This window comes from Coffea arabica, chromosome 11c (genome assembly GCF_036785885.1).
Source record: "Coffea arabica cultivar ET-39 chromosome 11c, Coffea Arabica ET-39 HiFi, whole genome shotgun sequence".
NCBI lineage: Eukaryota > Viridiplantae > Streptophyta > Magnoliopsida > Gentianales > Rubiaceae > Coffea > Coffea arabica.
The window spans coordinates 43,208,108-43,223,311 of record NC_092330.1 but is presented as its reverse complement, the minus strand read 5'-3'; the positions used below and the strand labels follow the sequence as shown (position 1 = coordinate 43,223,311).

The window sequence follows — 15,204 nt, the reverse complement described above, 5'->3', positions numbered from 1 at the left end:
AAATGAATGCATCTACGATGATGTTTTAACAGTGTGGTCAAGTTTATCTACAGTTGAATTAATTACTGTATTGTATTGCAGATTCATTATCTTGATCGGGTACAAATACTGAAGCATAAAGTGTCGAGGACTACTCCGCGAGCTAAGGCATGGACAGATGCTCTGATCTTTGAAAGGGATGCACTTGAGATTAAAAATCTTGGAGCTTATGGAAAAGGAAAACTGGTAAAATGTTATATATTATTGATCTCATTTCATATAAAAGGTAGTGGTCTATATATTGCGTGGCTTTTCTATTGAAATGGTTGGTTTAATTTGTTGTTAAAGATTGGACAATATGATCCGGAAGATAATGAATATGATGGGCAGAGTACTGAACTACCCCCTGATTTGGTAGGAATGCTGATGAACAGCGGGCACGCCGATATCGGTGTAAGTGGGTCTGTTCCATGATTTAATGAAATTTGTTGTTTGATTAGACGTAATTACTGCATATTGTAAGAAACGTTATTGGTTATTGATAGGCCTATCAACTTCATTCATGTTGTAGTATCATGTTAATATGTGATACCAATCCCAATATTACATCCCTGTCTAGAGAGTTATTAAAAATTAAGTCACATGAATGGAAATACAGAAATATAGTGATCTCTTGGCCAATCATGTTATAAATGTATGAAGTTTCAATGATCCCGGTTGACCATTTTATTTTTTAGTATATAAGTTACAGGTATAGAACCTATGGCCGCAATTCAAATGTTAAATTAAGAACCGTTGCGTAAATGTACTATTGTATATGCCTGTATTGTATGAAATTGTTGAGAGCATGTGGCTCATTTATGGATTGATAATTTCATCATCTAACTGCAGGCTGAGCTAAATGAGCTGTATAACATTGCTGTTAGTAGCCAACGAAGGATATTGAAGATTGCAGAAATCTTCTCCTCTTAGCCGAGAGCAAAAGCTTCCACTTCTGGGACTGAAGCATTGGACAAAGGAAAAAAACCTGTACAGGAGGACTATACAATGCACAAGAGTCCTGACACCGAAGAAGAGCCGAAATTTCAATCTGCCGAAGAAGGGGCAGACGACGAGGATGATGATGCTGAAGAAATTGATGCGGAAGGATCTGATGAAGACGAGCATAATGCAGCGCAAGCCGAGAAAGACGATGGCAATACGAGGACAAATATTGAAGGTATCCAAGATACAGAGCTGAATGAAGATGTAATGGACGTGGAGAATCCAATTCCTACCTCATCAGTCGTACCCGATAACATCAGTCGCGGATTGGAACAAGGGACCACCATGACAACAACTGCGCAAGGAAGCATTATACAGCTTCAAGAGCAAGAGCAGGAGCAATACAGGTCAAACGTCATAGAACCTGCCGAAGAGGGTCAATGTACGGTGCAACCACCTTTGCACGCCAGTGCATCGACGTCACATCTGCTTGAGCAAGAAATGCCACGAAAGTTGCGATCATATGGTCGAAAGCGGAAAGGTTGGTATACTGTTATTATTCATAAGATTGTAATTCATGTAGTATGACTGTAACATCTATTATCATATACGGTAACTGTGTTTATACCATCATGATGCCAGATACACGGGTCTGAACTCTGGCTTGTCATCATCGAAAACTTGTTAAGCATACTGTCATACCCTGTCCGATATGATACACATATGAAGTTGATGTAACAAACGTAATTAGGCATATTATGAAAGTATGACTTTATTCATGTTAAGAAGTTAGTGTGTTTCAAAAAATGTTAGTTACATTGCAGTGGAAAAATGTTACAAAATAGTTATTGAAAAGCTACAGTGTGTTTAAAAATTGTTGCCAAAAAATGTGAAAACTTATAGATTAAAAATTAGTATGTTTGAAGAATGTTTACAGTGTGCTTGAAGTTTGTCACGAAATAGTAACCTGAAAGTTACAGTTTGCTCTATTGAATACACAACTCCATATTCGCTGATCGTTAGTCACGGAATTTATTTTACATTATTGTACAATAGTTACCGGAAAGCTATTTCATAATTAATGCAGGTGATGTAATTGAAGAATTTTAGTTACGAAGTGTTTGTAACTTGTTACATGAGTGATTATTTAGACGAAAGTTGAATGTTATTGGAGACTGTTAGTCATTATAATTAATAGATAAGTTACAGTTTCCAAAATTCAAACATAACTCCATATTAAATGATTGCTGTTTAAATGTGTGTTTGTAGGTTGATACTCACTTATTTATTGGTCAAAGTGCATTTGAAAACTCTTAGAAACAGTTAGTTTAGCATACTGTTATGGTGTGATTGAAGTCTGTTACAAATTAGTTATTGAGAGGTTAGTGTGTTTGAAAATTTATCACAACTGTTTGATAAGTGTTAGTTACAGTGTGTTTGAAGAGTTGTACAAATAGTTCTTAGGACAGTTACATTGCATTTGAAAAATAATCGATTGTTGTTTGATGACTGCTAATTGCATTGTGTCTGAAGAATGAAGCAAAATACCTTATAATTTGTTAGACGACAACAAATGAATGTCATATGAAATGCATGTTATTTGTCTTTTGTAGGAGGCCTTGACGTTGAGGTGAAGCACAAGTCTACACGTGCAACAAAGAAGAGCACTGTTCTGCGGTCAGCAGAGTTCATTCTACCAGCACCTGTGACATACCCCACTGTTTAATGCATGACGGCGTTCCCAGGTGTTGTATGGGATACAACTGATAACAAGGGATGTAGTCCAATGTTCAAGAGGGTAGCGATAAAACTATACTCATTGTAATCTCTACTCCCACAAATTGCTTACCATACTTGGATATTAGTGATGCCTGTTAAACAGTCGTAACTAGTTGTAACGCAACAGTAACATATCCCTTACTGGTTGTAACCCATTGTGTACTGTTCGTTCTTCCTTTTTGTGACATTGTAAAACTTCGTTTTAACGTTACAAATTAATTCTCCAAGGAATCATTTTCTTATGCGCACTTATTACCAACATGTGCTCGTGACCTGGCTTGACCATAATTCAATTAACCTAAAAACTTGTACCTAATCCTTGTAATACCAATTGATGTGCCTGTGATACATCATGTCAATGGGGCGCTAAATTCGTCAATCGATACAAAACAAATGGCCTAAATGATAATATTTTAATAAAAATAGCCCAATAATAATTCGAATTTAGTATTTGTACAAAATCAAGACAATTTATACTTTAGACTGTGTTATCTTATACATCGTACCTTTGGCGGTGCGATCTATGCCAATAAATATGTTATTAAGGTATGCAATTGAATGTAGTAGAATAGTATACATATCACGACAGCCATTTTTGTTGGTTATGGTCGATTTAGTGAAAAATATCCGATCACAAAAATCACGTTCAATTCTATTGTAAAATTGTTACTTCAATTTTCTACCAACTTTATAATTTTCTAACAATTTTATATAACCCAATACAAACTATTGATGATTAGTACCACTAGATATGATTACAATTGTAATCCACTTGTCTAAATTTGAAAAAGTGAAATATCAATGGTGTCTGTACAACCTCGTCAATAAGTTATAACACCCTATTAACTGCTTGTAACACGTACATATGCAGTATTCCTAAGTTGGGACAACCACTTAATGTCTCGTTCAAAAAATATAGTTACACATCATTCATCAATCTCATTATCGGGGGAGGCGACGTCAACGTGAAGTTGCAATCCCTGGGTGTTATTTCTTCCCTGAAATGCGTAACGATGGTGAATCAGCAATATTATCAATGAAACATACGATTAATGATATACGATGTCCAAGTCTCCAATTAACAACAGTACATAAATATGTGTTGCAACGATAAAAGTTTATCACCTGGGGTGAAGGTGCAAATACATGATATGCATCAACATCACAGTGTGTTAAAAGTGCTGCACGCTCCTCCTACATTACATAGTATAAGTAATCGACTGTCAACAAATCATTACCAATGCCAATATTGCTCACTTATAAAGTTAAATTGGACTAGACATTATAATGAAAATGATATATCGGACCATTAAGACATCTCTAACAGAGTTATACTTGAACAAAATAGAAAATTTGGGATGCATCTATTCTGTAGGGACACTTGTAGGAGGTCCCTGATTAGCCAAACGGTGAACCTTCGAATAATAAAAAATAATATGTTATTAAAGCGAGCATACGTTAACTACACAATTAGGCATGATTTGACAGCTTTCGGGTGCCCACCATTACAAGGAGAGAACCGCTCCTGCCCCGTATCCCCATTACAATACTATAAAAAAAGGGTTAATCTCAGAAACCTCCCTTGAGGTTTCTTCTAATCACACCTACAACCCCCTCATGTTTTCGAAATCACACATAGCACCCCTGGAATGACAACTTTGGTATCATTGTCCGCCCCTCATTATTTTTGTTCCACTTTTACCCTCCTTGTGAACTCTATTTATGTAGAGTTAATTTCGGAAACCTCCCTTGAGATTTTCCCTAAATGATGTAAAACTATTATGTAATTATGTAATATTTTTTGTACAAAGTGTAATTCTAATTGAACTATTTGTAAAATTTATCAACACAAATACGATTATTACATATTGGACTCATATGTACAATAACAACTTATCAGACTTCTATTGTAACGATGTACAAGAAATTTACATAAAATTACAAAATGTTCAAAAAATATTACACGATTTAGGGATGGTTGATCTAACAATTGTTCTTATCCCACTCCCTAATATTAAATAGCTATAGAGTTTCCAGTGACGTTGACTTTTGGCAATGGACATAGTGCCATTGCCAAAATTGTAATTTCTAAGTGAATAATAACATAATCTAAAAGTAGTTTAAAGATGATGGAAATTCATGAGTATATAACATTAGCAATCCATTTTTACTTGATAATAGGGTATCGCAACATTAATAACTTACAAACTCCATTCGACTAGAATGCACAAAAAACTATTTATACGACCTCATTTTCATAAAAATGGAAGAGCAAGTTGATTTACAACTACAATCACATAATGAAACTATTGCTGCCATTATGACAATCCATAGTCACATTTTTTTTATCACCGTTCAGATCAATGTAACATTTTTTAAACAATGTACAACTTTATGTGAATTATTTGTAAAACTTAATAACAGAAATGCAATCTATTATAAAGATGTACAACAAGCTTACATAAAATTACAAAATGTTCAAAATATGTTACACTGCTTAAGAACGATTTTGTAGTGTTACCTTTGCGTGGAGGGATGTGAGTTACATAAATAGAGTTCATAAGGAGGATAAAAGTGGAACAAAAATAATGAGGGGCGGACAATGATACCAAAGTTGTCATTCCAGGGGTGCTAAGTGTGATTTCGAAAACATGAGGGGTTCTAGGTGTGATTAGAAGAAATCTCAAGGGAGGTTTCTGATATTAACCCTAAAAAAAAGGTAGCTCTACTACACGAATAAGAAGGTCTTTATTTTAACTACTGAATATATACATACCATTTCACTTTCATCGATATTCGGAGCAATAGCGTTTGGAGGGCCATTCACTGTCTGGCTCATTGAATGCGTCTACGAGTTTCGTATGGACCAAATCATTGTATAAGACAAACAAAATAGGTATATCATGAGGGATGACAGCCGTAACAACATTATTACACAATGTAAGATCAATGTAACTATTTATGCTGTTAGAAACATCCAAATAAAAGCAACAGTCATGTCCGTTTTATACTAACCGAAACAGAGTCAGTAGATGAACGACATCCCATAAACATGTATTCCTCATATGAAATCGATGTCGTCTCCGATTCTGAGGCCTACAGTATTGACACGGCAATAATATTATTTCATAATGAATGATACCTAAACTTTAGTTAATAGCATAACGATAACTTAGTTTTAGCATAAATGTTCCCCGAGTACCAAAATTTGATCCATACCGTAGTCTGTGTAGTTCTTGATAATCTAGATTTTCTTTTTACTCTGTCAAATTTATCGATCCAACTTCGCATCACTCTACTTTTCTTCCCACCACCTCGTTTTTTAATGCCTCTTGCGACTACTGCCTCCCCCATTTCATTCCCAATTTCAATTTTATCCCGTACCTCCATATTTAGATTTTTTTGATTTTGCAAAGGTTGTTCTTCACTTTCTGAGAGGAGTAGCTCAACTCTCTTTGCCAAATCGGATATGACAGTGATTGCTACTTTGCTGGTGTCCTCCGACATTGCTGTTCGAGTTGCGACTTTAATCATGGCGGGAGCGAGCTCCCGATAACGAGTTGAAATCATTATTTTAGGATCAGCCACAACTTCCCGTCTTCGCCGATCAAAACAGTCTCCAACCCGAGCTCTTTTTGTCCATCGCCTCTTAATGTATTCAGGAGGAATTATTTTTATGCCCACAGTATCAAACACCTTCAACGCGTGCCCACATAAAATGCCTTCATTCTCGTATTTTTTGCAACTACAACGTACACTTAGATCATTCCGATTGAATACCACTATTCTTTCAGGTCCTCCATCATACCTCATGACCGCAAACTCCACAATCATCGCTGCATCTTGCTGTCTCAATATAACCATAGCTGTTGACTCGCCATATTCATTTTGGAATGCAACAAATACGGTTGGTGAATACGTCTCTGATGCATGCACAAGCATAGGTGTTTGCCTTAACCCGACCATGGGGAGCTTTTGCCTCATTTCATATTCTGCGATCAGTTCATTATGTCTCTTTTCATCAACCACCCGATTGAAATGTCTAAAGAACTGCACAAGGTCATGATCCAGTTTCAAATGATTTTTAATTGCTGCATTTAGGCTTTCGCTAAGTTGGGTGCTTCGCATTCCCGCGGTCCATCTTTCTTTCATAATGCACCTTGCCCATTTATCACGAATTTTATACAACCCGGAGAGCCATTCATTATTTTCAAGATTGTGTTTCTTCACCATCGCATCCCACACCCTATTGAATTGTTCCACTTCTTCAAACTCATACATGCATGCACCAAACATGTATGGAAGATCACTATTTTCCTTGTAGTGATTGCCAAGATGTTTCATAAAATTACGCCTTATGTGAAACGTACATAGACCGTGAAATGTTTCAGGCATAACAACTGAAAGAGCGGCTGCCATGGCATGATCTTGGTCGGTTAGTATGGTACTTGGACGCTTTCCGCACATTGCTTCTAGAAATGTACCAAACACCCATTTGAAAGAATCTATGGTCTCATCATACATAAGGGCAGCACCGAATATCACAATTTGCCTATGTTGGTTAAAACCCACAAACATTTCAAGTGGCCGGTATTCTTTATTTGTTTTGTAGGTTGTGTCGAATGTGACAACGTCTTCAAAAAATTTGTAGTCAATTAACATTCCTGCATCAGCCCAAAAGATATTCGTTATCTGCTCTTCACAGTCCAGCTGTACGGCATGAAAAAACGATGGATTCTCGAGTGTTTGCTCTTGAAAATAATTCAGCATGCTACCTGCTTCTCCATATTTCAAACTCCTTTCCCGTCGAGTACGAAGATATCGTTTCAGGTCTTCCCGAGTATATCCCACATTTCCCATCCCACCTGCCTCCTTTCCCATAAGTTCATGACTCTGTTTCAATGAAAGCCCAGCGTCCTCGCTTATTTCAGCTTGGAATCCTTGAGTCTCGCTCACTTTTCTTTGTGATGGCATCATGTGCACACATTGAGCAATGTGCAACTCATGGTTATGCTCTAAGACAAGGTCATGCACACGGTACTTCATTGTTCCTCTAAACAACACGATAATCATTTTAGCTCCACACCCTGTTTTCGTCGGCGCTCATGTCCTCTTTGGCATCACATCACCTTCGTACTTGCGCTTTACACCTTCCTTGCAGCAACTATATCTCCTAGACGTGGTCACGCCGTCTTTGTCTTTATTCAGATAGTCTTTACGTACACTAAAACCCATTTTAAAGGCATATTTGTTGTAAAACTGGTACGCATCCTCTTCGCTGTTGAACTCCATTCCTAACTCAGGGGTCCCATCTTCTGCCAATTTGCTGCAATCCATTACTTCTGATCCTGCCAATTATGCATCAAACACCCTAATTTGCAACACTTCATGAATAGTATGTACATAAACGACAACATATATGTATATTACCATTCATAATGTGTTATGAATCATACATTACTCGTATACCAAATTCTATTATTACGCTATCAATATGATTAATGATTCACATCACCTTACTTTTACTCTAACACAATCTGTGTACAAATACAACTCCATGTACACTAAGTTATACGGATTGTAATGTATTGGTCACACGATGTAAGTCTATTTTAACTGTATGTACATCCACGCTGGTCATTATATTTTGATTCTAGATTCTTTAGCTCACTGGACCTTATGTCATTCGTTAATGACAACCGCATAAAATAGACTAAATAGTCTTTGTGTTTATTTAAATAATCTTTGCGTACACTAAATCCCATTTTAAAGGCATATTTGTTATAAAACTTGTACGCATCCTCTTCCATGTTGAACTCCATTCCTAACTCATGAGTCCTATCTTCTGCCAATTTCTCTACAATTCATTACTTCTGCTCCTACCAATTATGCATCCAACACCATAATTTACAATAGTTCATGAATAGTATGTATGTAAACGACAACATAAGTGTGTATTACCGTTTATAATATGTTATGTTACACACATTACTCGTATACCAAATTCTATTATTACTCCCATCGATATGATTAATGATTCACATCACTTTACTTTTACTCTAATACAATGGCATTATCTATGTACAAATATAACTCCATGTACACTAAGTTATACGGACTGTAATGTGTTTTTCACTCCATGTAAGTCTATTTTAACTATATGTACATCTACTCTGGTGATTATATTTAGGTTCTAGGTACTTTGTTTCATTGGACGTTATGTAATTCGTTACTGACAATCGCCTAAGCCAATTCCTGTGCATTTTCTACTATTTCTACATTTTCAGGGCCAAACAAGTATTTTTTACTCATTCTAATACATTTCTTACATCATGTAATTTACTTACAAAACCAGGTACATCTATTTATTATTCACATATATCTTTTCCTCTGCTTTTCCTAGGTCAAACCCCAGACTTCCATTTTATACACACTGCATACTCAACAGAGGGGCAAACTAAGATTGCGTGATGACCATGGACCAATTAGTGGATGCACAAAGATTGTAATAGGGTGGTTATAACCTGTAACTTATCTACAGCAGCATGTACATTCATTCACTTGTTAAATAGTTCATCACTGCAAAACTGCACGCTCTCACACACACATACAGTACACATTGACTATTCTTCTATTATCTTCATATTATGTCTTTACTGAATCTAACATTCAGAAAAGTTGCTGGTATAAGATTCACAAAGTTGTTGATATGGTTGAATCACGTTACCTTGGCCCGTTGAGAGCTTTTTGTTTCACCGAATGCCCTTATGCACAGTTGCTTCTGCTATTAAGTTGCACAAAAAATGGTGGGCAACGTCAGATAATGAATTTCCTCTTTAATTCGCTTCTACCTTGCCGGCTGTCTTGCCCGCATTGCTCATACAATTTCTGAAGATATCGTTGGCCTTCTTTTACAGCATTCTAACTGTTTGCCTTCTTCCTTCTTCTTCTGATGCCATAACCCAACTCTCTCCACCTAATTTCACGTCAGCCAAGCAACAATGACATACCCAACTTGCTTTCTTCTCTCGGTTTTGGTTTGTGCAGCTAATTCAAATTTTGAACTTTATTTTCAAAATTTCAATTCTTCCGTTTAGAGGAAACGGAGTCCGTCAATCTTATTTTTTTCCTTTCGTCAAATGGTGACGTTTTTTTCCTTCAAAACAATCAGTTGACGTGGTTTATTTCTGGCCTTACCTTTGTTTCTGTAGGGGACCGTTCAGGAGCGGTCGTCCTCAGAAGGACCGCTCCTGCCCCGTATCCCTCTGTTTCACATACACACTCTTCAAGAGGCAGGGAGGTTGCAGAGCAAGAACGCCAAGAAAAACATGGAGAAGATGAAGAGCGTAGCCCCATACTTGGGGATGGTAATAGCACAAACTGCTCAAGTAGGCCTAATTATTGTAAGCAAAGAAGCCATGTCAAATGGGATGTCCAAATACGTTTTTGTCACCTACTCCAACGCTCTTGCTTCCCTAATTCTCCTCCCCACTTCTTTTCTAGCCCACAGGTGTCTGTACCCATACTCACATAAAGCTGCTTACTTTACAGAGGTTTAATATTTGTCTTATGACCCTTCAATAATTTTCCCTTTTTCTTCTATCTTTGTCGCTGCAGATCAAATAGGCCTCCCCTCACTTTCAAACTGGTCAGTGGGTTTTTCTTGCTGGGTGTTCTGGGGTATGTTTGATGTCAATTCGTAGACCTTTTATATCTTCATTGAATTTTTGCTTAAAGGAAAGTTAGTTTCACGAAAATAAGGTCTGATTTTTGGGACTATTTTTAGGTGCACTGCTCAGGTAACAGGATATGCTGGAATTGACTATACCTCTGCGTCATTTGCTTCTGCAATGCTCAACCTCATCCCTGGTTTCACATTTGTTCTTGCTGTAATTTTCAGGTTTTTCATTTTATACTTCGTGTTTAACTAGCTTGACCTGTGGGTTCAATTACTAGTTCCTTTTACATTTGCCAGCCTTGACTTGCATTTGGGGAAGTAGAATCAGAATGCTCTGGAAAATGGCTAAGGATGGGCCTCGTGAATACCTAATTTTACTTTTAAGACTTTTCTGCCTTGCTTCTTAGTGGATATTCAGAAACAAAGTTCAGAATTTTATATAGAAGACTCTTTTTTGGTTAAAAAGAAGATTTGTCTTGGCTGGATATTGTATAGTTCTTTGGAAAAAAAAATTCCTGGATTCGTTCCAGAAAGTTTCAGGTGCTGGCTTAAAGGTGAAAATGTTACATGTGTTTCGCTAGTTCTTTTTATTTATTTATTTTTCAATCTTCCCCCACTCCTCTATTCCTCCCCTACCCCAGACCTGGCAGCCAGGATCAAACCCTGGTCTAGCAGTTGGGAGTTGAATAGAAATGATGTGGGATACTTTTGACCAAATTAACCAACTTAAAAATCCAGCCTTTTGAAGGAAAGATTATCAGCTTTACTATACTGCTTAAAGATCATTCTAACATGCATTATTTCAAGCTATGATTGTCGTAATCAGTTTTTTTTTTTTGGTTGATATTTTGGACATGAAGTTCAGACAAGGTTAATTGCTAACTTATTAATTCTTCTAAAATGACTGATTTTAGGATGGAGAAAGTAGATTGTAGAACCTCAAGTACTATTGCCAAATCAATTGGTACCATAGTGTCAATTGCTGGAGCCTTCATTCTGATTCTCTACAAGGGCCTCCCAATCCTGATGGCCTCATCATCTCCAATAACCCATTATGATCTTCTAAACCAGCAACAATCCAACTGGGTCTTGGGTGGACTTTTTCTTGCTATAGACTGTTTAGCGGCTTCAATGTTTATCATTGTACAGGTACGACACTAGTTGATAGGAAAATGAACACAAACATAATGGGAGTGACAGCAACATTTCTCCACATAATGGTTTTTTCAGGCACTTATCCTGAAGGATTTCCCAGCAGATTTGATCATGGTCTTCTTCTACTGCTTCTTTGTGGCCATTCTATCTGCAGGGATTTCTCTCGTTTCAGGTGACAAACTAAGTGCTTGGACATTACAACCTACTATGAGACTGCTTACTATTTTATACTCAGTAAGTGAATAAAGCTTCTCTTTCCATAAGTTGGAGAATCTTGCTTCTTCTCACTCATTCTTGTGGAATTGTTCATTTTAGCACAAGCTAACATGTCTTCTTAATTACCTAGATCATGGCAATTATCATCTGTCCTCTTCAGTTGCTTTCTGTGACTGCTTTGGCACTTATTATGAATGGTGCTAAATTTGACTATTTAGTCCGAAACAAGATATCATACGTATTCCTTAGGGGAACAAACTTCGTGTGCTTTATTACGTGCTGAGTTTGAGTGCTATGGTTGCTTATCGGGAATGGTATCCTGCAACGACATTTCATATAACTTGGTGGTTACCTTCCTCCTGTTATGTCTTTTCAGGGAATTTTTGGTTCTGCTCTACAAGTCAGTTTGTCTACATGGTGTGTTCACAAAAAGGGACCCCTTTTTGTTACTATGTTTCATCCCCTGGGCATAGTCATTGCAGCTGCCTTTAATATTATCATTTCAAAAGATGCTTTTTATGTTGGGAGGTATGCAAGATAAATTAACATCACATAACTTTTATGCAGGCCTTTTGAATGAATTTCAAAACTGTGCTAGTTGCTTATGTCTTTGTGTTGCTTTTTCCCCTTCTTTACAGATGCATATTTTTTACATTACTATTCTAAATTTTGCAGTTTGGTGGGGTCAATTCTTATTGTCATTGGGTTTTACTCTGTGATGTGGGGAAAAGCAAGAGAAGGGAAGGTTGTTGAGGACCAATTGCGAGGAAGCACAGTATTCAATGCTGAAAGTTCTCCCCTTTTGCAAAATCAAGATCCCTAAAGATTGAAGATTAGTATGTATCTATTGCCACAGAAGTAGAGGTATATACATTTTTGTTACTGCAAATAGGAAATTAAATGAGTAGAAATGACTTTAAGATCTATTAGTAGCTGCAACAATTTTTCCAACAATCGATTGTTTGATTCAGTGTTTCTTGCATTCTATGGGGCTGGGGTGAAAACTAGAAGTAATACATTAGAACCTGATATACAGCATATTCCCCGACTATTTGAAATCTTTTAGAAGAATAAGATGTTTCAAAGATACAGATTGTAGGCATTTTTTAGGAATGTGCTTAGCATCGATCACTAGTTTTCTTCTTATGTGATTGTGAGCTTACGCCAGCGTACTACCTTGGCTTGGGTATACGACCTATCTTGGCCAACGGACCAAGTAAAGATAATCTGATAATCCATTTTTGCTTTGCAACACTACAGGCTGCAGCCTAATGCTTTTTGCAAGATTTTATGCATCAGTTATTTCATGAGAATTCTAGCCAGAGTACTACTGATCCTAAGCTAACTAGCTTGTATTACATCAAACACTTCATATGTGTTATTTCATGACTCTTGCACTAACGTTGCTTTTCATATGGCACACTTGTATCAATAATTACACATGAGAAAAAAGGTTGAAAATTACTCCGGATTGCATCTTAAGATATCAGAACAGTTGATGTCATCTTGTAGCATTCCTAGCGGCACAGCCAGCACAAACTGAATATTAAGTCAACAAACCGAATATTAGGATTGGCTCTGCCAGCACAAACGTTTGGAGCCTCTAATAGGAAGAGGCACATTTATTACTTGCCTTTTAACCATCCATTATTAGTAAAGTTTCATTAATACTCCTTCAGATATCTGATTTTGCTTGCAGATATTCTTGAATCAAAGCATCTTTCTTAATCTCTTTACCTGTCTGTTCAATCCTTGGGACTGTAAATATGTAAAACCATTCCACCAGACTACTGATGGTCTCTCAATTTAAACCTGTCTTATGTTTTTCATTGTATTTAGTGAATGTTTGCAAGTTTCTCTTCCTACGTTTGCTCGCAGAATAAAGAAGTAAAAGCAGGTTTAGTACGTGTTGCATGTAGATCGTAAAAGACAATGAAGCTTGTGGAGCATAGAAAGCACTGTGTAGGAGATTCTTGCCTTGAAGGAGGCTTGTAGAGTTGGAGCCAGAAACTACCCTCTTGAAGGGAGTGCAGTGTGGAGGCCAATTGTGTATTTGTCCGTCTCGGCACCGTTTTAGGCTAGGGTCGTGGTAGTGCTTGGAGGGGGGCCTCCCCAGGATTCGAACCCTGGTCCTTTGGAGTAAGGGTCTTGGGATTGAAGTCCTAGTAGCCCAAGTGGTACCAGGACTTCAACCCCAAGACCCTTATCCCAAAGGACCAGGATTCGAATCCTGGGGAGACCCCCCTCCAAGCACTATCACAGCCCTAGCCTAAGACGGTGCCAAGGCGGACAAATACACAATTGGCCTCCACATGCAGCAATACGTAAAACCATCAAATGGAACCATTTGAGTTTTATCAGTGGGTGTGAGGCATCCACAAGTACAACACTATCGGCAGGAAAGCGGGATGGGGTCTTGTCAACAATGAACTTTATACCTGGATTACTTTGTCATCCTCTTCTTTTTTTTTTCCGCTTCCTCTTCTTATAAAGGAGGGAGCATTGTACATCAGTCGTATTTGATAAGGATTATCTAAAGAATTCTCTATTACCATTTCTGTGGTCTGATGAGCTCTGTGGTCATTCAAGTTCCGTTTGAAAATCAATCGAGTTTAGGCCAGCAATTTAGTCTTGACTTGGTTCGAATTCGCAGTAGCTTAAAGATATTTTAGGGGTTCAGAAGGAGTGCTCAAGAGCCCGATATGGCCAATCAATATTCAGTCCAAAAAAACAGGCGATGAGACGTTGACATTGTGTGTATCATGCAATTGCAAAGGGATTTTCGTTGACTGTAAATGAAAAACAAAAAGGAAGGAAATCACCATGCAGTTTGACATTGGATCTCTCATAAGGGCCCAAAGAATTTGTCTGTCCAACTGGTATATGGGCATTTGGAGGAGATCCACTAATGGACTAACCAAGTAAGAATTTCTTAAGAGCGGAAAAAAAAAAAAAGAAAAGCAATAATTCAAAAACCTTCTTCCTTGAGGTTTCTAACAGTTTCACTTGGCATCTTTAAATTTAAAAAAATTTTACTTGGCTATTTTACTTTAAACCTTTTGTAATATTTGAAACCCATTTCAAAATATAATATCATTTTGGGAAAGAGAATACAATTTGATTCCAAATTTGCCCTTTATGTGATTTCTTAATCGTCATAACACATTGGATTTATTGCTTAACTTTCTAAATTGATCGATGCAGTTCTTTAATGAAAATTCAAGAGTTGATAACAAGATTGAAAGCCACTTTAACAGTTTTTGTTTCATTGGTTCAGACAAGAAAGTTTAAACTACTTAAAATTATGAATGATTTACAATACTTTTAAAAGTAACTTGCAATAATTTACAAATATGAGAATACCTCTTTACACCAACTTAAAAGCCATACAAACAAGTTTATAAATAAAATTT

General features: G+C 37.0%; 2 protein-coding genes across 4 annotated transcripts; one reads left to right on the top strand and one right to left on the bottom strand.

Annotated features, from left to right (window-relative positions):
- Positions 1–3,668: 3,668 nt before the first annotated feature.
- On the bottom strand, positions 3,669–7,788 carry LOC113716262 (protein FAR1-RELATED SEQUENCE 5-like). Its single transcript, XM_027240553.2, has 5 exons — positions 5,962–7,788; positions 5,758–5,838; positions 5,519–5,590; positions 3,868–3,936; positions 3,669–3,740 (listed from the first exon to the last, which is right to left on the bottom strand). The coding sequence occupies exons 1-5, from the start codon at positions 7,786–7,788 to the stop codon at positions 3,669–3,671; spliced, it is 2,121 nt and encodes a 706-aa protein (XP_027096354.2).
- Positions 7,789–9,620: 1,832 nt separating this feature from the next.
- Positions 9,621–14,345, top strand: LOC113717088 (WAT1-related protein At3g28050). Of its 3 annotated transcripts, none has more exons than XM_027241738.2 (8): positions 9,621–10,252; positions 10,360–10,422; positions 10,529–10,642; positions 11,335–11,569; positions 11,730–11,747; positions 12,168–12,319; positions 12,467–12,655; positions 13,670–14,345. In XM_027241738.2, exons 1-7 carry the CDS (start codon positions 10,071–10,073, stop codon positions 12,612–12,614), a joined length of 912 nt encoding a protein of 303 aa, XP_027097539.1. In that variant the 5' UTR covers positions 9,621–10,070; the 3' UTR covers positions 12,615–12,655; positions 13,670–14,345. The 3 variants fall into 3 exon arrangements, with proteins under 3 accessions (XP_027097539.1, XP_071926870.1, XP_027097538.1); XM_027241737.2 differs by having other exon boundaries at positions 9,623–10,252; positions 11,651–11,809; XM_072070769.1 differs by lacking the exon at positions 11,730–11,747 and having other exon boundaries at positions 9,622–10,252.
- Positions 14,346–15,204: the final 859 nt, after the last annotated feature.

What these genes read in the sequence shown, in the direction of transcription:
- LOC113716262 (XM_027240553.2), bottom strand. Translation starts at nt 7,788, where the DNA reads ATGAAGTACCGTGTGCATGACCTTGTCTTAGAGCATAACCATGAGTTG. An exon ending in CAAGAACTACACAGACTACG is followed by an intron (nt 5,839 to 5,961) that starts GTATGGATCAAA and finishes TCAATACTGTAG; the next exon opens with GCCTCAGAATCGGAGACGAC. An exon ending in ATATCGATGAAAGTGAAATG is followed by an intron (nt 3,937 to 5,518) that starts GTATGTATATAT and finishes TATGTAATGTAG; the next exon opens with GAGGAGCGTGCAGCACTTTT.
- LOC113717088 (XM_027241737.2), top strand. Translation starts at nt 10,071, where the DNA reads ATGGAGAAGATGAAGAGCGTAGCCCCATACTTGGGGATGGTAATAGCA. An exon ending in ACTTCTTTTCTAGCCCACAG is followed by an intron (nt 10,253 to 10,359) that starts GTGTCTGTACCC and finishes TTGTCGCTGCAG; the next exon opens with ATCAAATAGGCCTCCCCTCA. An exon ending in TTCTTGCTGGGTGTTCTGGG is followed by an intron (nt 10,423 to 10,528) that starts GTATGTTTGATG and finishes GACTATTTTTAG; the next exon opens with GTGCACTGCTCAGGTAACAG.